The sequence below is a fragment of the Pieris brassicae genome, chromosome 6 (assembly GCF_905147105.1).
Source record: "Pieris brassicae chromosome 6, ilPieBrab1.1, whole genome shotgun sequence".
Taxonomy (NCBI): Eukaryota; Metazoa; Arthropoda; class Insecta; order Lepidoptera; family Pieridae; genus Pieris; species Pieris brassicae.
This window is the reverse complement of record NC_059670.1, coordinates 9829115-9853882: the sequence shown is the minus strand read 5'-3', so window position 1 is coordinate 9853882 and position 24768 is coordinate 9829115. Positions and strand designations below refer to the sequence as shown.

The 24768-nt window shown below is 30.6% G+C and overlaps 4 protein-coding genes across 5 annotated transcripts; 2 read left to right on the top strand and 2 right to left on the bottom strand.

The window, feature by feature from the left end:
- Positions 1-4794: 4794 nt before the first annotated feature.
- Positions 4795-8626, bottom strand: LOC123711074 (NECAP-like protein CG9132). Its single transcript, XM_045663478.1, has 5 exons — positions 8296-8626; positions 8023-8228; positions 7578-7759; positions 7141-7307; positions 4795-6726 (listed from the first exon to the last, which is right to left on the bottom strand). The coding sequence occupies exons 1-5, from the start codon at positions 8379-8381 to the stop codon at positions 6669-6671; spliced, it is 699 nt and encodes a 232-aa protein (XP_045519434.1). The 5' UTR covers positions 8382-8626; the 3' UTR covers positions 4795-6668.
- Positions 8627-9516: 890 nt separating this feature from the next.
- LOC123710685 (peflin) lies at positions 9517-18085 on the top strand. Of its 2 annotated transcripts, none has more exons than XM_045662761.1 (6): positions 9517-9610; positions 9784-9846; positions 10238-10271; positions 15375-15579; positions 15869-16012; positions 17709-18085. In XM_045662761.1, the coding sequence occupies exons 3-6, from the start codon at positions 10263-10265 to the stop codon at positions 17930-17932; spliced, it is 582 nt and encodes a 193-aa protein (XP_045518717.1). In that variant the 5' UTR covers positions 9517-9610; positions 9784-9846; positions 10238-10262; the 3' UTR covers positions 17933-18085. The 2 variants fall into 2 exon arrangements, with proteins under 2 accessions (XP_045518717.1, XP_045518718.1); XM_045662762.1 differs by lacking the exon at positions 9517-9610 and adding an exon at positions 9624-9647.
- LOC123710683 (leucine-rich repeats and immunoglobulin-like domains protein 3) lies at positions 10772-15169 on the top strand. The gene has a single exon (XM_045662759.1). The coding sequence runs from the start codon at positions 11060-11062 to the stop codon at positions 13736-13738; it is 2679 nt and encodes an 892-aa protein (XP_045518715.1). The 5' UTR covers positions 10772-11059; the 3' UTR covers positions 13739-15169.
- A 23-nt stretch (positions 18086-18108) lies between the features above and the next one.
- LOC123710684 (DNA primase small subunit) lies at positions 18109-23506 on the bottom strand. The gene is made up of 8 exons (XM_045662760.1): positions 23264-23506; positions 22926-23182; positions 22545-22714; positions 22029-22227; positions 21127-21337; positions 20613-20756; positions 19792-19987; positions 18109-18157 (listed from the first exon to the last, which is right to left on the bottom strand). The coding sequence occupies exons 1-8, from the start codon at positions 23264-23266 to the stop codon at positions 18138-18140; spliced, it is 1200 nt and encodes a 399-aa protein (XP_045518716.1). The 5' UTR covers positions 23267-23506; the 3' UTR covers positions 18109-18137.
- Between the last annotated feature and the right edge of the window lie 1262 nt (positions 23507-24768).

Genomic DNA, 24768 nt, shown 5'->3' with positions numbered 1-24768 from the left:
ATACAATCTTACATCTAGAAATAAGCACACACTTTTAGAGGCCAACATGACATGCTTTGTACTAACAGAATACTTACAAAACTAAAAATATCTCATTATAACAAAGTGTATGAAATAAAAATAACAACACTTAATGCAAAATTTTAAAAATAACTGTGAAACTGTGGTAAGCAAGGCAAGCAATTTAATTATAAGTATAAAATTTTATATCTTAATAATTATGCAATAAAAGACGAATAGCAATTATTCATTAAAACAAATATAGGAATGTTATTGTGATAATCATGAATGGTCTGTTTGTATCTTGGTGGCTACATTGTAAGGATTGACTCAATGAGGACCTGACCTGAAAATACCATTTATTACCGGAGAGGAAATGACTTTTACGTGCAAAGTGCACACATCGCCTTTACACTGAGTCACATTGAATTTACACATTGCAAAATTGCTTTTAAAAATATTTTCCATTTTCTTTTCATTCCGAAGTTGAACTTTTGTATAATTACACTTTTTAATACAATTAAAATAATACACATTTACAGCAATTTTAAATAAATGAGATGAATTTACAGCTGTATCTCCTAATATAGTGAGCTATATTTCGATTATATACTGTACTAGCGGACCCGACAGACATTGTCTTGTATGATATCTCAAGCGATTAGAATATTAAGCGAACTATGTATATAGTCTAAAAAGTACCGACTGCAGCGCCATCTGCAGTGGTTATTTCTGAATCTAAAGCAGTAGCGCCAGCCAAATTCACACAAAAACCAACATTCAAATGGGTCCAGACTCCAGCCGTTAAAGAGGAGTTCGGTAGAAATATGTATATTTGTGTGTATATAATGATTTAATAAAAAAAATATGCTGGATGTTAGGATACATCACGTCGATATTATCACGTTTAAAAAGATTCAAATAAATTTGTATAATGAACAATAATAACAAAAATGCTCAGTCTTCTAAACATATAATTGATATTCGTGGCTTATACTTATTTAGGTTATAAATATGAATAAAATAACTATTAAAATTCGCGAAGCACTTCACGCTCTCCCCGCGTTTGATCCTGCTAATGGAATTCCTATGTCGCACATCGTAGTTCGTTTCAATATTCTTTACATCGAAAGCCTACTGTGCCACTCAATGAGTGAAATGCAGAATAACCGTAATGAATTTTATTTTAAGAAAATCAGTTTTATATTAATGTAGGAATACTATTAAGCATCGAACTAAACAAAATTATAACTATTTTCACACTACAAACAAATAAAAATATTTTAATATACAATCTGAAAAAAGCATATTGAAAAGTGAAATTCCTACGTTAACCATATTCAGCTCCCAGTATCTTCGGAACCTCGCCTAAAGAGTCTCCTTTTAATAATATATTTTAGTTATTATATTGTTACGAGCTAGGGGATCGGATAGAAAATGCCGTAGATTTATTCAAGGGTTTATTTCTTGAAAAATCAATGAGGAATTTATGAACACAAATTAATCGCAGATATGCACTTATAACACACAAAAACAATCACTTATTACTCCACTTATGCACACTTCACACAGTACTTTATCACTTGTATTCACTTTATTCGCACTTTATCGCTTCGGTGTTTCTCTCTTGTTATCGCATTCCAAACTAAAGGTGACTAGTCGCGTTTCGGCTGGCTTATATATCCCTGCGAATAATTCTAAACAATATTCGAGAACTCTCTAGGCGGGCTTGCTACTGAGTAGCGATTGCACAATTCTAGAACGTCCGCACTCTTTGTCTCTTTCGCACGTTGCTCTGTCCTTGTCGTACGGCGTTCTAGAGTGCTCAGTCCAGTTTCGAGAAAGTTCCGATCTTCTCTCTCTCTCTCGTATCATTTCTTCCATGTCTCACACCTAGAAAGTTCGGTCTAGAATATGCCTTCATCAAAGGGGTATACCTAGCCTGCTGAAACGCCTGAAAACAGGTCTCCTGAAAACTGCACCACTCGACTACACATGTTCTGAAACTGACTGAAAAAATGTTTCAGCTTCCTGAAAACTAGGGTAACATTATGGAAATTACGATTTTCTAATATGTGATTGACCCTCTCCTGAAACGGTCAGAAATCATATTACAGCCTGCTGAAAAGTTCTCTAACTAGTAGAAAAATCTAGAAATATTGCAGTCGACCCGTCTTCGTAACAATATGTTAAGGTTATTTATTGCTTTTGTTAAATTAATTTATGTTAGTAATAATAATATAAGTCTTATTCAGACAGAATTTTACATAATTTACATATTAAACTAGTGTTTCTAGTGAGTTGGTGACACCGACAACCCATCTGTTTGCTCAACTTTGGCAAAGGCCTCCTCCATTTCTTTCCATTCGGCTCTGTTCTGAGCTTTCCTTGTCCATATTTTCCCAGTTATGGTTTTTATATGACCAGCCCATTTCCATTTCAATCTTCGTATTCTAGTTGTGACGTCTTCAATTTTCGTGTGGTTCCTCATGATTTTATTATTATTTCTATCGGACTTCCTGATATTTAGCATGCTTCTTTCCAGCGATGAAATATGGATGGAAGCGTCTGGCATGTTTTTAGTTACCTTGTTTGCACTTTAGTGCCCAAGTTTGACAGCTATATAACACCTGCATACTTCCAGTGTGTTATATAGCTTTGTTTTGACATTGTAGTAATTTATGTTAGTACTATTTATTTATAGTTTGTTACCATAATATACATAATTATACAAACAAAAAGTAAGTAGGTTACATAAGTTATTAGGCAAAAGGCGGTCTTATCGCTAACAAGCGATTTCTTCCAGGCAACCCTAATATGGGTGAATAAAAAAAGAAACACAAGAAGTGCATAATTAATTAACAAAAAAAAAACGCGGAATAACATGCAAGTATAACTAAAATGAAATCCAAAGAAAAAATATAAATAATAATATGTGTAAACAGCCATGTAAAAGCTCTGTCAAATGTTAATTGACTCACAATTAATATATACATATAATTACGAGACAGAAATTTTTTTATCAAAAAGAAGATTTTTAAATAAATTTAGAGACTGAGCTAATCTAATATCAATTGGTAAGGAATTCCAAAGTAGGATACTTTGCACAATGAAGGAGGAGTGATAGAAATCAGTTTTATGAATGGGAGTGTCATGAATAAGATTATCTAAGGAACGCAAATCAAAATTACTGCCAGAGAGGATCATAAAATTTTGTTTTAAGTAACTAGGAGTTTTAGGATTAAAAAGAACATTATAGAGAAGTTGTAAAATGTGCAACTTACGCCGCAATCGAATAGCGAATCGGGTAGCCAATTAAGTTTTCTTCGGTACTCCGAAATATGATCAAATTTACGAAGTCCAAATATTTTGTAAGAGCTCTAACTTATCAAGTGTGTTGTAGACACAGTTAAATCTGTATAACACACATCTGCATAAACAAGAATAGACAGTTAAAGAGAATGAGCAAGAGAAAATTTAGTAACTTAAACTTGCGTAACTTATTCAGCGCACGAGAAGAAAAGATCCTCCTGCTCAGTTCGTTAATTCTATTACATATTCGTAGTATGTTACTTAGTATAATAAAAAGCTGGTTCAATACGATATAATAAAATAAAGTTTATTTTTGGTATATAAACACCAAACGTTTGACCATATCTTAAATAGTCTTCCAATTTGAGACATATCTTACAGCGCGACTGACGGTAATGAGCAAAACTGAGGTCATGGTTTAAGAGCATTCAATACATTATGTATAGTAGCTCTAAAATATATTGTAGTCTATGGCAGAGACCATACTAGAGACCAGCGGAAGATTCATGTTTCTTTGAAAGATAAGGTAAACTAAACTCAAATAACTTTATTCATATAGGTAACTGTACTTGAGCAGTGGCCTAGTGGCTTCAGCGTGCGACTCTCATCCCTGAGGTCGTAGGTTCGATCCCCGGCTGTGCACCAATGGATTTTCTTTCTATGTGCGCATTTAACATTAGCTCGAACAGTGAAGGAAAACATCGTGAGGAAACCGGCTTGCCTTAGACCCAAAAAGTCGACGGTGTTTGTCAGGCACAGAAGGCTGATCCCCTTCTTGCCTATTCAATTCACAAACGATCATGAAACAGATAAAGAAATCTGAGGCCCAAACCTTAAAGGTTATAGCGCCATGGATTTATTTTTAACTGTAATTGACACTTATGAACGTCGACAGAAAAGATGTTAAATTGATTCTAAATTTACATTTACTACCATCTCGCAAGTCGAGGGCGTCGAGCGGGCATAAACTCTCCGCCTTTTTTTTAAATCGCTAATTTTTGAGTCTTACAAATTGTTTGCACTGGAACAAATCAATCCCAAGGATTCGATTCCATTTAATAATCATCAAATTTATACAAACTTTATTGATTAAGTTACTTAAACGAAAGTTAGTCAGTTAATTAGTAATTAGTAGAGTCGAGTGATAATTTTCTAATTTCGCTTGGAAGTTAGTAAACACGAATACAATTCCCATATAAGGAGTGATTTTTCTTCTGGAGCCTGGTTGGTTGTACGCATAGTCTTGTTGACTGTGACTTAGAGTTGTTGTTGTGTCTTGACAGTCACCATTTGTTTTAAAATCGTTTAAATTTTTTAGTACACACAACAAGGCTTCATGAATATATTGACCAGATAGTTTTCTTTCAGTCCTTATTCTTATTTAAGCTAACTGCATTCATTAGACCGTATTTGAAAAGTTTAATAGCAACATTCTGTAAGTATAAATAAAAATCAAGGAGATGATAGAAATAAAAATGCATGAATAACTGATCATTTATTTTGTACACCATCAAATATTTTGTAGAACCTCAAATTCTTTATGTATGAAAATAAAGATTGTTTATACATAGTTTATTTTACCTAACTGATATCTCATGATTAGCAACATCCTATTAAACACTACTGAAAATTCTACGCAAACTACTTACATTATAATTTAAATATCCTAAACAGATTTATATTGAACCCGTCTTTATATTTCAGGTAAAACTTTTAGTAATTTAAGTTTAACAAAAAAATTTGGTCAAACATTAGCCGGGAATACGTTATGGTTAAATTATAAGTAATACATCATATACAGATTAATGTTTATAGGTACATATGTACACAAAATTAAACCTAACATACCTAACAGCTACAAATTAAATATATTACTTTCACACTTCGTAATAATACATGTGACACGCAAACTTATTACCTCCCAACCCAACTCACGGCTTCTTTAAAGAAAATAAATTTGCGTGAACACCTGAAAGAACATCAATCAGCCAACTGTCATCTTTCAACGTCAACTATCATTCAAGAACAAGGGAAATGGCGCAATTTTGTTTTCAGCATAGCTAATGTGCGATGTGTCATGTAACAAATAATGATAAAGTCACATTTTATTGTAGCTAAAACAATATAACGGTCGAATTGATAACCTGCGGACTTGTGTATTTAGATCTTTCGACTGAATTTATATTATTTCAAAGATGTCTTTTATTTGAAGTGTGAAAGAAACCTGTTTATATAAGTATCTCTTTTTAAATTTAACTCAACATTCAATGTTTATATTTTACAAACATAACTTTCAAATTTGGCAAGTCCTATGACATTTCTATTACATGTTTAAAGAAAATTTAATAAACTATTCAGGTCAGAATATATTTTAAGTAAATTCGGTATTCAAAGTTGATTAAACTTAAAATATAATTCAGGTAGCTGTCATGGTGCATATGATATAGATTCTACAACACATGTTTAACAGCCCTACAGACAAAATATAAAAATCTCCAACTTACACAGATAATGAGTTTTTTTTTCAGATTCCATATCTCATAAGCATTGAAGTGTTTAAGTTATCCTTTAAAAATAATAATAGGCTTAAAATAATAATGTAATATTCCTGAGACAATACAACAAATCATAGCCTATGTTCACAATGTTTCTTCTGTATGTTTAATTGTTTCTAAAATTTGCAGCAAAGTACAATGCTCAAGAATACTGCATGTATTTTTAGTTCATACAGGTTTGTGTATAGATCGTGTCATCAACACAAACACATCTTTTGACAGCTACAAAAGATTTAATCATTAAAGCTCGTCTAATAAACCTTTGTTTTTACAAATAAGTTTTCCTTTTCAACATAGATTATCAAAAAGGTGTTTCTATTTTAATACCAAATGAAAAAAAACATCAATGTGTCAAGGCAGCATGGAAAGGCAACATTGTTCATCAACCTCTTAGTCTTCATTGCTTTTTATGATGGGTAATTTAATGTTTTGCCTATTCATGAATGTTACAAAATTTATATTTATGAATATGAATAGGGCATATGTGTTAGTACTAACCAAACAATATAAAACTTTTTTAAATACATAGATATATAAAACTGAAATGCTTAAACCATATTGGATATAGGTAATTTCATTCAAAATTTAATTCCTAATGAATGTCACAAAGAATATACGGTTTTATCATGAATAATATGGTTAAGTTTCACATTAAATTAAGTTATTGCTTGAGAAAATAACCTGATGTTGCAAACTAACTGGCTAACGGTCTTAAAATATATTAAGTAATTTACGTAAGTATTGTGCATTGCAACTATATACTTTACAGAAATCAACATATAAATTCAGAAATAGACATTTTCAAAATTGTACCCAGTTCTGTTGATTTGCGGGTGTTGTCGGCTTTTGGCTTGCGGCTCTGTAATAATATGGAATGATGTGAAGTACCACAATCAAGCTATAGTTAATGATACAGAAATTTACATATTTGTTATTTTAAGTCCGGTAAAAACTATGAAAAAATTAATTAAGAGACTGTTGTCTTACTTGGGATTCCCAGAAATAAAAGGAATAAAAACGAAAATGATTGTTCTGGTTTGTGGCTTCCAAACTATTTTTTGATACATTCATTGCATACACTCAAAAAATATACATTAAAGTATATATAAGTCAAACTTTCAGCACTAACATTATAGGTATCCCGAAGTTCTTGTTTAGTCGAAAACTTGTTAACTCTCATTTTTTTCCCATGACATTTGAATTATAGGGATTCCACTGTGTATGGTAAATAAATATACACCCACTCCTAGTGAGTATTATTCTAATGACTTACCCAGCTGAGTTAAAGTCTCCCCATTCAGTAGTGGCAGTAGCTGGTGTTGGCACATGTTGGGGTGACGGTGGTGGTGGGAGTTTGGAGCCACCTGGAGGAGGTGGTAGTAAACCTACAGCACCACCTCCTGTGCGCCGTGGCCTACTAGCCTCACTACCATCCTTTTTCTGAAATCACATTAAATTATTGTTAACCTCGAAATTCTAGTTGTTTATGCAACAAGTGTCCACAATGATGATTTATATGTAAAAAAACTAAATGTACATTCTAGCACTGACAGAAGTTTAATTACCCATATCTCAAGAAAACTAAGAATAATGAAATGTCTTTAGTTTTATTGCGTCATCACAATAGAATGAGCAACAAACTTAGGATAATTGATTCATAAATTTAATTAGTTTAAGTTTACATTGAAAGGAAAAATCAAATACTATTACCGTTATCTTCATATTTATCTTGATAGTTTCACCTTCTTTGAAACTCAAGTCTAGTTGTTGTTGAGATCCTTCATCAGTCTCTTGACCTTTTTTAATATATTTAAAGTGATCTTGCAGTGACACATTTAAGTCAAAAGAATCTGACCTATCACCAAAACCAAGACCGATGTAAGCACTTCTTCCTATAAAGATTTTATTAAAATACCATAACTGTATTGCTAAAAAGAACCAAATTTTTTTGGTTTCATCAAAGGGTTGCTTTGAAAATTAATATTAAATTTATATGATGTGTGAAAGTAATTATAATTTATGTTTATATGAGTTATTAGTTACATTCAAAAAAAAATTGTTGAACTACCATCACCAACTAACTAAAAAGTAAAAATAAACATTTAGGTTTGAAATAATAAGGGATATTTTTCATGTTAATTAGAAATTAACATACCATTATCATCCTGTATTTTGACAACAAAATATCGTGAACTGTCCGTGACAGCCTCAAGTGCGACACCAGGATATTTATCAATTGGGCATTTCGCAAATAATTCGCCAGATGCTTTATCTTCCAGCTTCATTATTAACTCGTCTCCTTTTGCAACTAAACGCATACGCCCCGTCCAATGTGGTTCTTGTAAATTCCAATCAGCTGCCCTGTATAGATTTGTCACAATTATTATAGAATTGATGTTAAATGATTTAAAAAAACAGTATACGTTACCTGTATCCTCGGTTCGTTGTTTTTGGAGGTATTTTAAAGACAAAAACTTCATTTTTAACAAGCAACACACTTTCGTACGTGTCCATTATACTAATGTGATTTTAGTAAACTTTCTTTCTTTAAAACTCTAAAAGACAAAACGGATTTTCAAGTGAATGGACTAAAGATATGATTTAAATAAAGATTTTTTTTAGATTAAACAAATTAATATTTCCTAATGATTCATTCGAATTCATTCAATTTAACTCTTATTCATACACAAATCATCAAATGACAAATCAGACATCAGTACAACTTTTTTTAACGAAATATCTGCATTACAGATTATATATGTTATGCTACAGTTATCTTTAGACTGCCTGATGGCAAAAGGCGAGAGATTTGAAGGGTAACCAAAGACTAAAGAAAATGAAGAGCTAGACATGACTACAAAAAAAATATGTATTAGAACAAGAAGAACACGTGATGGGATGACATGTTCATGTTGATAAACATATATTGATAGAAAAATTTTGGCGACGAATGACGCGATATGAAAGGAAATAGAAAAGAGTGGGGGGCTTTTGCCTCTTGGCAAGTGCATGAGGAGGTTGTGCTAGATATAATATCATTAGAATAAGACTTTATTTTATAAATAATACTCTATTATACGAATAAGACTTTAATATTTATACACATACCGACCATCTTTGATTCAATAAATGTTTGATTTTCATATGGCTTCTCTTACACATGTGTTGTATGAAAAAATAAAACATTGAGCATAAATCCATCCTTGTATTAATAAATAGTTATTACCACTTGACAATTTATTTTTATCAATAAAAAATTCGAAACAGGCCCATACTTAGAATATTACCCCGAAAAAGTAGTATACCTAGGTAAACAAACATAATTTTATCTGTTTTTTACGCATCAGAATAGTGTTAGATAATATAGAAGAAATATATTCCCTCATTTGGTGTATTTAACGCTATTTTTTTTTCTTCCACTTTAAATTGGCTTCTCACATAAGAAGATGGATTCTGCCGACGCCTAGGGTCCGCACGTATATAGATAAAAGGGGGACTATTTTATACACTACACGCAATAGACAAAAAACTCGGGCTACATGTTATCTTGGGCAAAGTTAATTATAGTTAATTTATTATTAAGAGATCCATAGGTTATAGAAACTAACCATAAATCGGTCGCCGCTAACTGTAAATATCATTTGTGTTTATCAAATGTTATCTGTCAAGTTAATACAAAAATATAATTGCCTAATTTCAAATTTGTAAAAGTGTTTTGAAGTCAAAATATATGTCATATGAAAGTATGTTTATTTTTTTATCATAATAATATTTATTAAAGTAAGGTTTTTATTCGTTGGAACATACATCTTTTTTATACTAAAACTGTTGTGAATTCTAATACATAACTTATTCTTGTTGTTACTTGTTGTATTCTTAAGTATTTAATATTTATCCAATGCTGTTCTTATTTCAGGTCACTTCAATTACATTAATAGACTCGACAGTTGAGACATTCCTTGGATTGAAAATATTAAAGGTAAACAAACTAAAAATGCAATTATTTCAAAACTGAAATTATTACGGTTTTGAGGATGTACCATATAAGCGATTAAGATAAAATATATGAGTTTTATATTATCTCAGACTGTTAACTTAAACCGAGACGAAATTATTATAAGCCTTTTAAACGTCTTATTACTATTAAAACATAATATGTGATTCATATATAACATACAATTTTAGCTAAAGTCATAGCTTAGGCATTTCTAGCGTTATTTGGGCCCCTGTATGAACTTTCTTAAGTGTCCAGTCTAGACTTGATAAACTGATAAACTTTTTGATAAACAACAACCTGTTAATTTCTCACCTGGTCCACATATCTCTTCCCTTTGAGCTTATGGTAAAAGTTAAAATTAATTTTATTTCAGGCACACAAGATCCACAACAGTTGTCATGGCTTATGTAAGTTATTTTGTTATTTTATTAATGTGCTTTAGCCACACTTCCACATGGAATAAAATCTTTCCTTATGCCAAAGTACTAACAGTTGGCTTTATCTGAGATTCAGAGGTGTGCCTCAAGGCCTCAAATCTGAATAAATAGGTTCAATGTGACAAATCATTTTGAATTTGACTAGACTAACTTAATGAAACAATGACAGAAAGTTACATAAAGACATATTTTGTCATGTTGACCAATATTTAAGAAAAAATCATTTATGCACAGCCGGGGAGAACATATTGTAACTTAGTGTTGAACATCTAGCAAGGCTTAGTCTAACACATATTCTTATAATTTAAATATTAGATGTTTTAATTGCGGATGAAATATTTCCTGTTTCTTTGTGATCTGAATAAGAACTATATTAATTATTCAAAAATAAAAATATATTATTCATTCATTCAAAAAAGGAATAATAAACATCATGTTTTGCCTCATCTGCAATTTGAAGGCAGAAATACAGAATATTTATTCGTCGTTACTACTCTTTAATCTATTCAGTAGTCTACAGTCTATTCCCTGCCGCCTGCATATAGAAAATGGCGGCCGAGTTATTAGGTGTAAATATTTTGTTATGTTGTTATTATGTGTCTGTTAAAGCATTAGTGACAAAATGTAATGCAAAAATTTGGTGTCTTTGAGTGAATAATCAGGAAAACTTAATTTGTAAACACGCTGTCGTCAAAATTATGTAATAACAGCAACAAAACATTGTTTGCATTCAATGAATCGAGCTTCGCTGCGTAAAAATGGGAGACTCCCATTTATTGCGGGTTGTGACGTCGATATTAATATTACTACGATGCTCTGCATTTTCTGAAAACTATGAATGCCCGCAAAAGTGCGATTGCTTAGTACAGTATGTTGACTGTTCTGATAAAAAGTTGGTTACGGTGCCAAGAATTCCTAAGTGGGTGGAACAACTCGATTTAAGCCGTAACAAATTAAACGAAGGCGTAACGGAAGGTTTCGATAAGTTAATCTCCCTACGAATATTAAAACTTGATAAAAATGCTATTCAAAATATTCCGAGTTTCCTTGAACAAAATCAAGTGCAAGAAGTTAGCCTAAACAAAAATAGTATTTCAGAAATCGATATAGGTCGATTTCCTACAAATTGTTCAATTAAAGTCTTAAGTTTAAATAGCAATCGCATAAGACTTATCAAAGAGGGAGCTTTGAACAATTTGACAAATCTCAACACTTTAAAATTGAATAAAAATGCAATATCTTCTTTACCTCATCATTTGTTTATGTACCAATCTAATTTAAAAACACTAGAACTAAATCATAACAAATTGCATGTTATAAATGGTTTACTCTTTCAAGGATTATCAAACTTAACAACATTGAAAATAAGATTCAACAGTGTTGAAAACATTATGGATGGTGCTTTTTTGGGATTTAAGTCTGTGAACTTGCTACAACTAGATCACAATAAGATAAAGAGTGTATCAAAAGGTTGGATGTATGGACTAGAATCTTTAACAACCTTATCCTTGGCAAATAATTTAATATTGCACATTGATATTGGTTCCTGGGAATTGTGTACTAATCTACAGTTTTTGGATTTATCCCATAACTATTTGATTCAGATTGAAGGTAGAAGTTTCCAGCATTTAATTAATCTTCACACATTGAATTTAAGTAGTAACAATATATCAGTTATATCACAAGAAGCATTTAGTCATATAATACAATTAAAATCTTTGTTTTTAAATAATAACAAAATATCATGGACTGTGGAGGATATGTCTGGAGCATTTTCAAAGTTACAAAATTTAGAAACTTTTAGTTTATCAGCAAATCATATTAAATCAATAAGCTCAAGAGCATTTGAAGGCCTAACAAATTTAAATGAATTGGATTTAAGAGCCAATAATATTACCTCTATACAACAACATGCATTTGATTCTTTGACTAATATAAGGAAGCTCCATCTAAACACTACATCATTGCTATGTGATTGTAAAATTTTATGGATGGTAAAGTGGATAAAGGACAAGCTGGAACATAATTTTGTCACAGCAACTTGTGCTTATCCGGCTGAAGTGAGGGGAACATTATTATCTAAACTAAAAGAAGAAAACTGTGGTGATTCACCTAAACCTAAAATAGTTAATCATCCTAAATCTCATCTGGCCATTAAAAACCGATCAGCAAATTTACTATGTTCCGCAACATCAAATCCGTTTAGTAACATGACATTCTTATGGAGAAGAAATAATGACAATATAAGTAATCCTGTTGTATATGAAAATGTAACATTAACTAACAAAGGGCAACAAGCAACATCTGTTCTTGTAATACCTGATGTGTCACACACTGATTCTGGAAAATATCAATGTGTAGTGAGCAACAAATTTGGTACAACATATTCTACAAAGGCTAAGATGAATATTGTTACATTCCCTAGATTTCTTAAAACTCCCACTAATGTAACTGTTAGAACTGGGGAGACTGTAACACTTAACTGTGCTGCAACTGGTGACCCACCTCCTGAGATCTCTTGGAAAAAAGATGGGGGAAATGATTTCCCTGCAGCAAGAGAAAGAAGAATGAATGTAATGCCAACAGACCATCTATTCTTTATTGTTAATGCAAAACCAGCAGACATGGGAATTTATAGCTGTGCTGCGAAAAACCCAGCTGGTACAATCATAGCTAATGCAACACTCAGTGTTTTGCAAGAACCTTCATTCATAAGAGTTATGGGAAACAAAGAAGTCACAAGTGGGGAACCAGTGGTTCTGGAGTGTATGGTCCAAGGCTCACCAACACCAGTTTTGAAATGGCTTAAAGACGGATCTCCAATTCTACCCTCCGAAAGGCATTTTCTAGCAGGCAATAATCAACTACTAATTATTATTGGTGCACAATCAGGTGATGCAGGTCACTATGAATGTGAGATAACAAATAATTTGGGCACTAAAAAGGAAATTATAGAGTTAAAAGTATTACCACCAGTAGCAATAATGGTGAAAGAGGAAAATATGACAGGTATAATTATAATTACTGTAGTGTGCTGTGCAGTTGGTACATCTATAATTTGGGTGGTAATTATTTACCACACTCGTAGACGTATGGCTGGGGCTATACGCAGTTACCCCACCGAAAGTGTGAAAATGACACAAGTAGTGCATAGTGATAGTGATTCCCCTCATATGTTTCCTGATAACACATCTGAACACTCATCGTGCAAGGATAGTGGAACAGGTGACTCTGCAAAACAAACAAGTTTTGATGGAGTGCCAACAGACAGAAGTGAGCCAGTTCATTTTGAGACTGCTGTATGTCACAGCTATTCCCCAGTGCCTGAAGCTCATAAGCTTCTGCCATCTTCTTTCAAACCGTCTATACAAGTTTGTGTGAATACATGTGTTACACCAGCTACTTATAGTTTTTCTAGTCACAATAGTAATGTTTAAGCCTTAGTGTCTGTATTAAATTCATAATGAATATTGTTGAAAGCATTGCATTTTCACTAACTGGATGTCAATTTTATTTAATTTAAACCAAGTTGTTATTTTATCTGAATCCTATATTGTTATTTATTAGGGATTAATGTTATGCTAATATAATATTTACAATGGTGAAACTTATTCAGTGCCTCAGTATTTAATGTTAGTGAAAAGCTTTGTCCATTAGTGTTTTATAATATTAGTACAAAATGTAAAAAAAACTTGCCAGTATTGGTTTGATGTAAAGACTGAATGTCATCTGTGTTTGTATGAGCTTTGTTATTTTCTTATTTTTTCTAAGGTTTATTTGAGTAATGGTTTAACATAGTATGTAAGTAAAAGTAGTAAAATATTAGTTTTTCATTAGTCGGGTAGAGTCATGTGATTTTGTAGTAGCTTTGTAATGATAATATACTAATTGTGTTACTGCTATGAGATTCCTAAAATTAGATTGAATTGGTATTGCTGCTAACATTTAATATCCTAATATTGCATTAAAAGACTTAAAAATATTAATCAATAACAACACTTAATAGACTTCATTAGTAATCTTATGGTGTCATTAAACTCTAGATATAATAATTGTAAGACAAAAACATATATATCATTAAGAAAAATTTGTAATTATCAGCATAAAACATATAATTGCCAACACTACTTTGTAAAAAAATATTTAAACTACCTTAAGAGTGTTGTTTTATTACATTTTTAAAATTGAGTCATTTTAGTAACAATTGAATAATGAAAATCTGAAATTGTAGCACAGTATATATTTACATGTAAGTATTACAAATTGTAATTCAATACTATAACTAGTGATGTAAAACAAAATAACAGAAGACTGTTTTAAGAATTATAATTAGCATGTAGATTTGATATAAAGGCAGCTATTTTACCATAACCGTGGATTGTTTTAATATCACAATAGTATAAGCATATTTTGTTTTCTGGCAAAATACCCAAACTATTGTGTTATTGATTGTATAATGTACTTTATTTTAATTATTTATTTCTCTTTATAAAGTATAGGTGTCTATACTATTTATATTTCTTTACACAACTCACATGCTGTATTCTTAATTATCAATTCATTACATTAGTGTTGCTATCTGTCTGCAAGTCTGCAAGATTATAGAAATAAAAAAAATTCAAGTAATAATAATTACTGCTTTTAAGTGCTTACCTGCCTTTTTCTTTATTTTTGTTGAGTTTAGTGAGAATATTTTTTGTTACTCAAGACAATATGATACAATAGAATGTATTACTATTTTAGATACCTAATAAAATACTTCACCAATCTTCATGGTATGGTTAACTGAAAAATATGTAAATAACATTTAACATAAGAATAATTAAGTAGCTATTTATACTTACCTACCCACTTTATAGAATAATAAACTTATTATAAGCAATAATGTTTTTTTTTCTGACTCCAATAAGAAAAAAATATTATGATCTTTTATACACTAATAATATATCTAGTTCATAAAAATTCATTTAGTGCTATAATAATATTTATTACTCCAGATGTGTACACAAACAAATGAGTTAGTACAGAGTTCAGTATTGGTTTATCCTAAGCTATGTTATGGTTGATTTATAGCCTGGTAGTGGACAGCAATTGGAGATGGGTCATGGCCCATACCCCTCAATGGGACCCGGTGGCACCGTGTCTCCTCAAGTACAACAATGGTTTCGGGCTGTTGACAAAGACCAATCCGGTTTCATTACAGCTATTGAATTGAAAGCTGCTCTAGTGAATGGCCAAGGGCAGAATTTCTCTGACACAGCATGTAATTTAATGATAGGTGAGCACTTATCAAGTATTCAGTTCATTTTAGTTATTAAATTTAGGCGATATTTATAAATTGTAATGTAACGTATTCAACGATTTGTCAATTCCACGAGAATTTCTTTAAAAAATGCCAAGCGTCAATGTATAAAATTTATAGTTTAAATATAGGTAAGAAAATGTTCATATTTTCGTTTAAATTACTAGATGTGAATTTGCTTTTATTGTTTGCCTGATAGATTTATTATAATTGATCGTTGTCGGAAATGGATGGAACGAATGAATTACAACAATTATTTTTCCAGGCATGTTTGATAAAGATCGATCCGGGCATATCAATTTAGAAGAGTTTGACAAACTCTACACCTATATTAATCAGTGGTTAGCAGTCTTCAAAACGTACGATACTGATCAATCGGGACATATTGATGAACCGGAATTGTCTCAAGGTTAGTATTTATTATTAAGAATACCCTAAAAAAACTCGTTGTTACTTTTTATAATAATACTTTTGAATTTATTATGATCTGGTTATATATATGCACATAAAATGTTGTTCAAATGCGTCTGTGGGAGCGTTCAAGTATTACGTCACCCAATTTTTGGAGGGGTCCCCCATGAAACGCACCGTAACGTTTTCAGTATCCAATAGTAAAACGTTTCGTGATCACTGTGGGGCGCAGCGGCTGACGTAGATGCCATATTCATTCTCCAGAAAAGAGCAATTCGTGCAATTTATAATCTTGGCCCCCGCGAGTCTCTGAGAGAATTATTTAAAGAAATTAATATACTAACGTTGCCTTCCCTTTACATTCTAGAGAATATCATGTTTGTTCGTAAAAAATTGCATCAATTCACTGTCAAAAGTGTTATTCATTCTATAAATACCAGGAATAAGCATAAAATAGTAGTCCAAAAATATAGATTACCAAAATCGAATAAATCGTTTCTTGGGAATTGTGTCAGATTCTACAACAGGCTACCGAAGTGTGTAACTGATCTTACGACTAAAAAGTTCAAAAACGTCAATAAAAGGAATCCTAATTGAAAAAGCGTATTATAAAATCCAAGACTATGTTGACGATAAAGATGTATGGCGCTAATTCATCTCTGTATGTGCGGCTTCCCTGGCAACTTGCGCTGTGCAAGTGTGTGTATCTCATTTTACACTAATAGTAAAAACTCACTTTTCTTTTGCATTGTATAGAATCTCTGTATACCTTGCATTATATAAACTTCTCAGCCGATTATTACTATTGTAACCGAGTCTTTGTAAGCTAAACCATTGTTGAAAAGAGTGTCCATGGAGTTTCTTGCCGGTTCTTCTCCATGAGACCCACTTTTTGGAACGTGCAACTAGACGTTTCATAAGAGCCTGCAAAGGCCTATTTGAAATAAAAACTTTTGATTTTGATTGACCCCCAGTGACTCTTTATACCTTAAACTTACCATTATGTGGTGTAAAGTAATGGAAAGTCGAAAATAATATTATCAATAACGCGTAATTCAATCCCCGCTCCGCATCGTAACGTTTTGCAAGAGGACCCCCCCCCCCAAATTCGTTACGTAATACTTGAACGCCCCCTGTATACAGGATCAATGCAAAAACTACGACCACATTTTTGTACGAATTTCACATCATGGTTAGTGTATAATTATACAACATCGATTTACTGAAATGTCATTTTTCAGTATCAGGAATACACCCAATTTCTTTACGAAGTGAAGTGAGTGATTTTGTAGATATTGTAACTCATTTATTTTTACATTATTGTTTACACTCACAAATTATATAATATAGTAAAGTCCTGGTATGTAGGTTTCATTAAAACATTATCTTGATTGATTAGTAAAACGATACCAATAAGAATAAAAAAATATATCTTAATTTTATTATTATCGTAAGATAGGTTTACAGGACGACATCTGTCGGATCCGGTAGTACAAAATTAAATATCGATTGACGTTTTTATTCATATAATTGCATTAACGTATACGTTAAAGTTCTAATTTTTTGTCAGAATATAGAATATATTTACTGGGAATTGTGTATAAGTTCTTCCCTTATATGATGGAGAATACAAAATATTAACGTGACTTAAAGGTTTGTGATAATTCTTTTAAATTATTCCTTGGTTTTTTTAGCACTAGGACAAATGGGATTTCGATTTTCGCCGGAATTCATATCATTTCTGACAAAAAGAAATGATCCCAGAGAGGGGAAAATATCAGTTGATAATTTCATTGTATTGTGTGTGCAATTACAACGCTTTACTGAAGCTTTCAGAGCAAAAGACACACAGCAAAATGGCACTGTCACTCTTGGGTTTGAAGAGTTCTTAAATATAGCTCTTAGTTGCTCTGTATAAAATAATTAAAAAAAACAAGCTTAAGTAACCTCATTGAAGTCATAAAAATATTTTTTATACCACCAATTTTATTGTTACAAAAGACGCTTTCACATTGATCACATATAATTAAGTTTTTTTCCATTTTGACGGGTAATGCATTATGTTATACAATTATGAATAAATAAAAGATCATAAATAGTTAATATTTTTATTTCATTCCTTGTTAGAAGTCAATCGAGACACCTGTAACAAAAATATACTGTAAGACTTATTATCTGTTATTTAATTTTTTTTAATGAAAATTTATTAACCCACTTGGGGTTATACAGACGTCCTGTTTTCCAATTACGCGTCCCGGTGTCCCGGAAATGAACTGGGGACGCAAAATTGTCCCGTTTTCAGAAACCGCGCGGCAGTTTGAGCAGAAGAATATTAAAAAAAATCCAGCCAAGAGTTTCATTTATATTTTAAATCGTCGTCATTACAAATTTGTTCTTCTGATAAATAGTAGTACTAACTAAACATATATTTTGCGAAAACTTTTTAGCCAACTAACTTTTTCTAGTAAATATAATAAAGTTTTAAAGTGTTCATTTTTTAAATTGACTTATTACTTATTATTTGACCAAAATTTAACCGTCATTTAGTCAAAGAATAAATGGTCACTTTAGTTATACAGTGCAGTATAAGTTTGTGTATTTTGTTGATTTTTTTTCTCAGAGTACTTAAATTTAAATATCGTAGATAGAGTATTTTACTGAAAAAAGTTATTTTTGAAACTTAGTAATTCTGCATTCAAAGACATTCTTAAAATTACTTGCCTCGTCTGTGAATCGAACAGAATGTAAAAAAAACCCCTACTTTTATCATGCCAATCGAAAGAATAGCCAAAAACAAATAACTCTTCATAAGTAGCATAGTATTTTAAAAGAAAGGAACAGCATGAAATGAATAATTTTAATCAAATTAAAAACATACATGAAACTGTCGTAGTCAATTAAGTGTTTTTTTTGTAATTCATTTAAATAAATGCTGAAAATGTGATCCGTTTCTTGTGCAAATCGCCAATCTTTTAATGAGTCCGTGTTTTTTTACATTTAAGTCGGTTCGATTCCCAGACGAGGCAAGTAATTTTTAGAAAGGCATTGAATACAGAATTACTAACTTAAAAAAATACAAAGTCTTTTTTCAATAAAATATCCTATCTACGATATTTAAGGTACTCTCACTTCATACATATCTTTGGGACGCCTGTATACTACGCAGTATAAAAAAAATCGTTGATAATACGAGTCTATAAGCTTATATCCTCTCTAACTAATTTGTGTCTAAACAATTGTAATAATAGTTTTTTCAACAATGTTAGACTAATGGTTAAGCAAGGACGTCGTCAGTTCGAACCCCGGCTATGCACGGTTGGAGAGAAACATCTTAGACACAGACGCAGATATACACTTTTTTATTGTATTAGATTTAATATACATAGTAGATTTAGTTATCTTATGAGACACAAAAATAGAAAACATGGGCAGTTTGTAAATCTTATCACAGATTATTTACGTGTCTATAGAGCCTATACAATTTTTTTTTATTCTGTTAAATAATGTTGGGATTAAAATTCAAATTAATTATAATAATCTGATGCTTAATTTGAAAAACCCGCCAAAACGCTTCTCTAGTCAAGATGGCGTCGCAATAATGTACTTATATCTTTTTTTATAAATTAATGATAACAAGTAATAATAATTTTTTTTTACACCATAACGATTTTTTAACCCATTATAAAGATTACTTTATTAGTAATCTCATTTATAAAATGTTTTTAGCTCATTAACTTAGTTGCCAAATAAAAAGATATTATAATAACATTAACTTACTTGCTTCGGTTTTTCTTCTCATAGCTTCTGTTTTTTCTAACATAAAGACAACTTCTTGGAAATTCTTAACAGCCGTTCTCATATTGGCTTGATGTTGTGCATTTTCTTTTGAACTGTCATCAAGTAATGTATGGATGGTTGGAATGTCATTTAGTTTCATATTTTTAGCATTTTCAGGCTTAAACACAATTGATACCTGGAATTATTAATAACACAGTATTATTACGAGCTAAATATTTAAATCAGACATAAATGGGTCTACTCTGTAATAGGTCGTTCTTAGAATAGAGAAATGGAAAAATCTTTCTTTAATAGTAACAGTAAATGTTTGAATGTGAAACTGGAGTAGCGCTCCGCCGGCGTATTTCGAACTAAAAAGCAATGTACACCTGCAGGCCTTCCTACCGAAAACAGTGTTTTTAAACATAAAATTTGTTATTTTAGTTATTGTATAACGAAGCAATAAATAAGAATGTTGTAAAGCAAATTGTATGGAGTGTGTGTACACATATTCTTACAAAATTTCAAGTCAGGCCGTCGGTGCTCTAATTTTACAAAATATGTAATAAATAATTGTATGCATAGTTCATATATTAACGTCCATATAATATCAGTTTTTGACAGATTGAACATATACACTTTTCATATATGTTAACTACTCAAATTCTATTCGAACGATGTTTGTGCGTAATTTTAGTTCCAAATATGCCCACAGAGTACTCTAAAAGTTATCAATATAAAAATTTAGTCTTATTTATTTATTAATGCATAATATACATATGGTACTTGATACATAATAAACTTTAAATAAATACAATTACCTTTCCTGTTTTAGGATGAATACTAAATGGTGACTTAAGTAAATGATTAAATCCTTTTGTGACATGCGCATCAAGTCTCGGGTAGCAGTATTGAATCTTCAATTCTTCTACCAAGTACTTCATTTTCCTCATGGCATTTGCATTCTGAAAAATATTTCTAATTATATTTAGAGTCGAGAATAATAAATAGCCTTAAAAACTACTGAAATTCAAAGTTATTTTATTTGGTTTTGAATAATTCTGAAATTGCAATATTTAATTACAAACATGTAATGACGTCACAGCCACTAGCATTAATGACGTCATCGGCTCTTCCTCAAAAAAACATGATCAAATGTTTCCTTTTTTTAAATAACATCACAGTATGTTTGTTTTGGTAGGTCTTCATATTTAAATCATTCAATAGATTTAGATCTTCTATCAAAATGTATATTAAAGGCTTAAAATTAATAAGTTTTTGTTTAGGAAAAAAGGGTATTTTCCTATAACTCAAACATGTTAAAGTTTTACTTACTTGTTTACAGTATTGGTTATAAATAGTCACAAACATTTCCCATCTTTCTAATGACGAAGATGGCATCTTTTCTAAGGTCTCGTGTGTTTGTTTCCGTAATGCCTCATCTGGTATTATTTTTAAAAAGCTATTTAGTCTGTCTGTGGTAGAAAGGAATTCTTGCTCTTCTAATATAGTGGTAAAATATTTTTCAATTATACCAATGGCTCTCCTGCAATTGAAAATTAAATATGACCTGACCTGTCACCTTCATAGCCACTACTATTGCTTGGCTTTTAAAAAATTTAATATTTGTTTAAATGTCACATTAATTAGAGTTATTATTTACATATGGTATAAAAGACTCATCAGCTTAACAAACTAAATCAAATAATCCTGATTTAGAAAAGAATTTATATGCAACTAAGATGAGTCAAAATGAAACAGATACATATTCTTGCTTTTCAATTTATAAATCGCTGACTGCTTTCCAGTAAAATAATATTTTATTGTTTAAGATGGCTTAGGGTCTGCACAATATACGGATAAGTTCCAAATAAGCTATTAAGATATGTTTCACGACTGTCGGACAGCGCTATTAGTCACATAAAGTCCACCATAAGTTATGAGTCTCATGAAATGTGAAGTTTCTTATTTGGAACTTTTATCTTCCACATAATGTATGTGTTGCATAGAGGTGCTTTATCCATACATTGTGAAACAGACCCTTACTATCTTTATTTTATACATGCCTATCAAATAAATATTTCTAAATGCCATTAGAACAGTATGACATTTAATAATGGATGAATTATTAGACCTCCTGAATAGTGACTTCTCAGGAAATATACACATAATAAAATAATTTCAGTACCTATTAAAATCATTAACTCAAATGTTAACTGCAATAAATATAAGAATACCTTATACTAGAATGAAGATTATCATTTCCTAAATGCACTTTCCTATACTGGTTTTCTCCCCCAGATATAAGGCACATGTAATCGGCAAGTGCAGTTCTTCCAGGACTATCAAGGACCCTCGCCTCATGATCAGATACCCAACAATGGATACCACGTCTACCAGAGAATACCCACAGTATATTTTGAAATCCAAAATCTTCTGCAAAAGACAAATGCTGATTTCAGAATCAGAAACCTGCTTTCATTATAAGTTACTACAAATCAAAATAGCTACAATAATGAATGAAATGATGTGATGATAGTTTAAGATCAACACAGCTTGTGTTACAAATGTAACATAAACATTATTATCAAACACATATTCCATGAACTATGTTCAAGTCCTCATCAACAAATGATAAAAAAGAAATATTGCACTTGTGATACTACCCAAACATTTAATAAGGAAATAAGAGAAGAAAAGCTTCATTTCTTTTTTTAATTACTGCAATGATTCAAATAGACTCATTTTTTTACCTTTTAATGCAGTGTTAATCACTTCACAAGCTAGAACCATAAACTTCCAACACTTGTCACAAACCTTAGCCTCCTGGCAACATGTTCTTATTTCATCATAATCAGTAAGATCAATATCAAATACTAGTTCTCTAGCTAACACCACAGCATCATGCCGTCCAATAGATGGTCTAAAAATATGTTAAACCATTGTATTAAAAGAAAGTTGTTGTGTAATAATATAGTTTTTCCAAGCTTTGCTAAACAACACACACAGAACAAGAAGAAATTTGAAAAAATCCCATGGTAAATTATTTTGAATTCTTTTATGAATAAAAGACTAACGAGTTGCTCATTTATATTTTTCAAACATTCCTTTTTTATGCAATAAAGGTTACTTACTTTGTGTTATAGACTGGTCCAATGTCTAATTTATAAGGACATTTCTTTTGAAATAATGTATGTAATTCTTTTTGATTATTTATGGATAAGTAACGAAGGTATACGTCGTCAGCTAACGTGAATGATAATTCTCGATTTCCAAGAGGTTGAGGATAATTTCCGCAAGTCAACCATCTACAAAACAAACTCTGAGGGAAGAGTCTTGAGTAGTATATAGGTAGCATATCAGATAAAAGGCTTTCATCGTAATGTTTAGCCTGAAAAATTTCAAAAGAATACAGAAAACATTTAAAACATTAACCATTTGAAATACATCATAAAAAAAGATATGTACTTACCATTATCGTTTTAACTGATATTTATGAAAATATTTTAAAAATACTTGAAAGTTAAAGTTTGTGTTTTATATTAATTTTTGACTACAGAGTAATTTAATCATTCGTAATTTTATATATTATTACTAATAAAATATTAGAAACAGTATATGTATATATTTATATAAGGTAAATGTAAATAAATTTTAATTATAAATATTTTGTTACACTAAGGCCTTTTAAATTATAACTTAAGGTTTACTTTTGCTTAGTGCAAACTGCTAGTGCTTAATTTAGTATTTACGCGGCATTTTCAATGTCAGTGTTGCATTCATGTCAATTGTATTTGTCAGTATTTTTCGTGCATTGTCAAACAACAATAGAGCCGATAAGTTTATGTACAGATTATAAATACTTGCGTTAAAAATAAAATATATATTAAAAATAATCATATAAAAATTTATAATATTTTTTTTATTAATCCAAAAATACGGTCAATGTAGCAAACGCAAAAAAATATCCAAATATCAAATATATTATATGATAATTATCTAATAACAAGGACAACCAAATGAGGGTAGTTTTAAATTTTAATAAATAAACTGTCAAAATTAAAGGGTATAAATAAACATTTTGTGTATCAAGAAGTTATACTTAGGAAATCTGATGAAAGTTTGTGGAATACAAATAAATTATAAATATGGAGATAAATAGTAACAATGCTTTCTTAATGGCAGTCAAAGTTTCTTTTCGTAAGTTAATGCTGCTGTTCTATTATTTTAGAAATTGGATTTTGTCATTTTTTCCAAGCATACAAATTTTAGAGAACAATTTTACAAAAACTTGTAAAAGTTTTAAACAATACATAATATACTCATAATACCTGAAAATGTATTATGCTGAATGATTAATTGTTTCTGTTTTCAGAAATTTGGCAATCATATTTTTGCTTCAATAATCTCAGCAATAGATTCAAAGAGGAATTGCATAAATTCATAGTATATTTATTAAAAAAACCATTGTTTACAACAATGTGTATATCCATTATAACTGGTGTTGTAACAGTCACTGTATTTTCTTCAATGTTAATATTTTTAATATCGTTCATTGTTGTGGCCCTTATTTTATTAGTAGAAGGTGAGTGTGTATGTTCATCATCTATTGTCAAATTATACCATATACATTGTAACATAAAATTTTATTTGAATAAATTATTTTTTCCAGGTTTCACATTTTTTTTAATTATCAGCATTGGTGTCCTCATATTTTTATTTTTCATTATAGCTGCAATCATTATATTAGGTTTTAAAAAAATATTTAGGGAATTAAGAATAATTTAGAATTCTACCCATTACATTTACTTGTCTTTATTTTTCATTATGGCTGCAATTTTTATATTAGGTTTAAAAAAAAATTGTGAATTAAGAATAATTTAGAATTCTACCCATTACATTTACTTCATAATGTTACTTGAAGATATGAAGATATTTACTTTAAGGAATTAGCATTTTAGTGTTTTAATTGGTAAT

What these genes read in the sequence shown, in the direction of transcription:
- LOC123711074 (XM_045663478.1), bottom strand. Translation starts at nt 8,381, where the DNA reads ATGGACACGTACGAAAGTGTGTTGCTTGTTAAAAATGAAGTTTTTGTC. An exon ending in CAAAATACAGGATGATAATG is followed by an intron (nt 7,760 to 8,022) that starts GTATGTTAATTT and finishes AAATCTTTATAG; the next exon opens with GAAGAAGTGCTTACATCGGT. An exon ending in GGAGACTTTAACTCAGCTGG is followed by an intron (nt 6,727 to 7,140) that starts GTAAGTCATTAG and finishes ATATTATTACAG; the next exon opens with AGCCGCAAGCCAAAAGCCGA.
- LOC123710685 (XM_045662761.1), top strand. An exon ending in AGCATGTAATTTAATGATAG is followed by an intron (nt 15,580 to 15,868) that starts GTGAGCACTTAT and finishes TTATTTTTCCAG; the next exon opens with GCATGTTTGATAAAGATCGA. An exon ending in TGAACCGGAATTGTCTCAAG is followed by an intron (nt 16,013 to 17,708) that starts GTTAGTATTTAT and finishes TGGTTTTTTTAG; the next exon opens with CACTAGGACAAATGGGATTT.
- LOC123710683 (XM_045662759.1), top strand. Translation starts at nt 11,060, where the DNA reads ATGGGAGACTCCCATTTATTGCGGGTTGTGACGTCGATATTAATATTA.
- LOC123710684 (XM_045662760.1), bottom strand. An exon ending in GGACCAGTCTATAACACAAA is followed by an intron (nt 22,715 to 22,925) that starts GTAAGTAACCTT and finishes ACATATTTTTAG; the next exon opens with ACCATCTATTGGACGGCATG. An exon ending in GAGAAGAAAAACCGAAGCAA is followed by an intron (nt 18,158 to 19,791) that starts GTAAGTTAATGT and finishes TTTTTGTTACAG; the next exon opens with GTGTCTCGATTGACTTCTAA.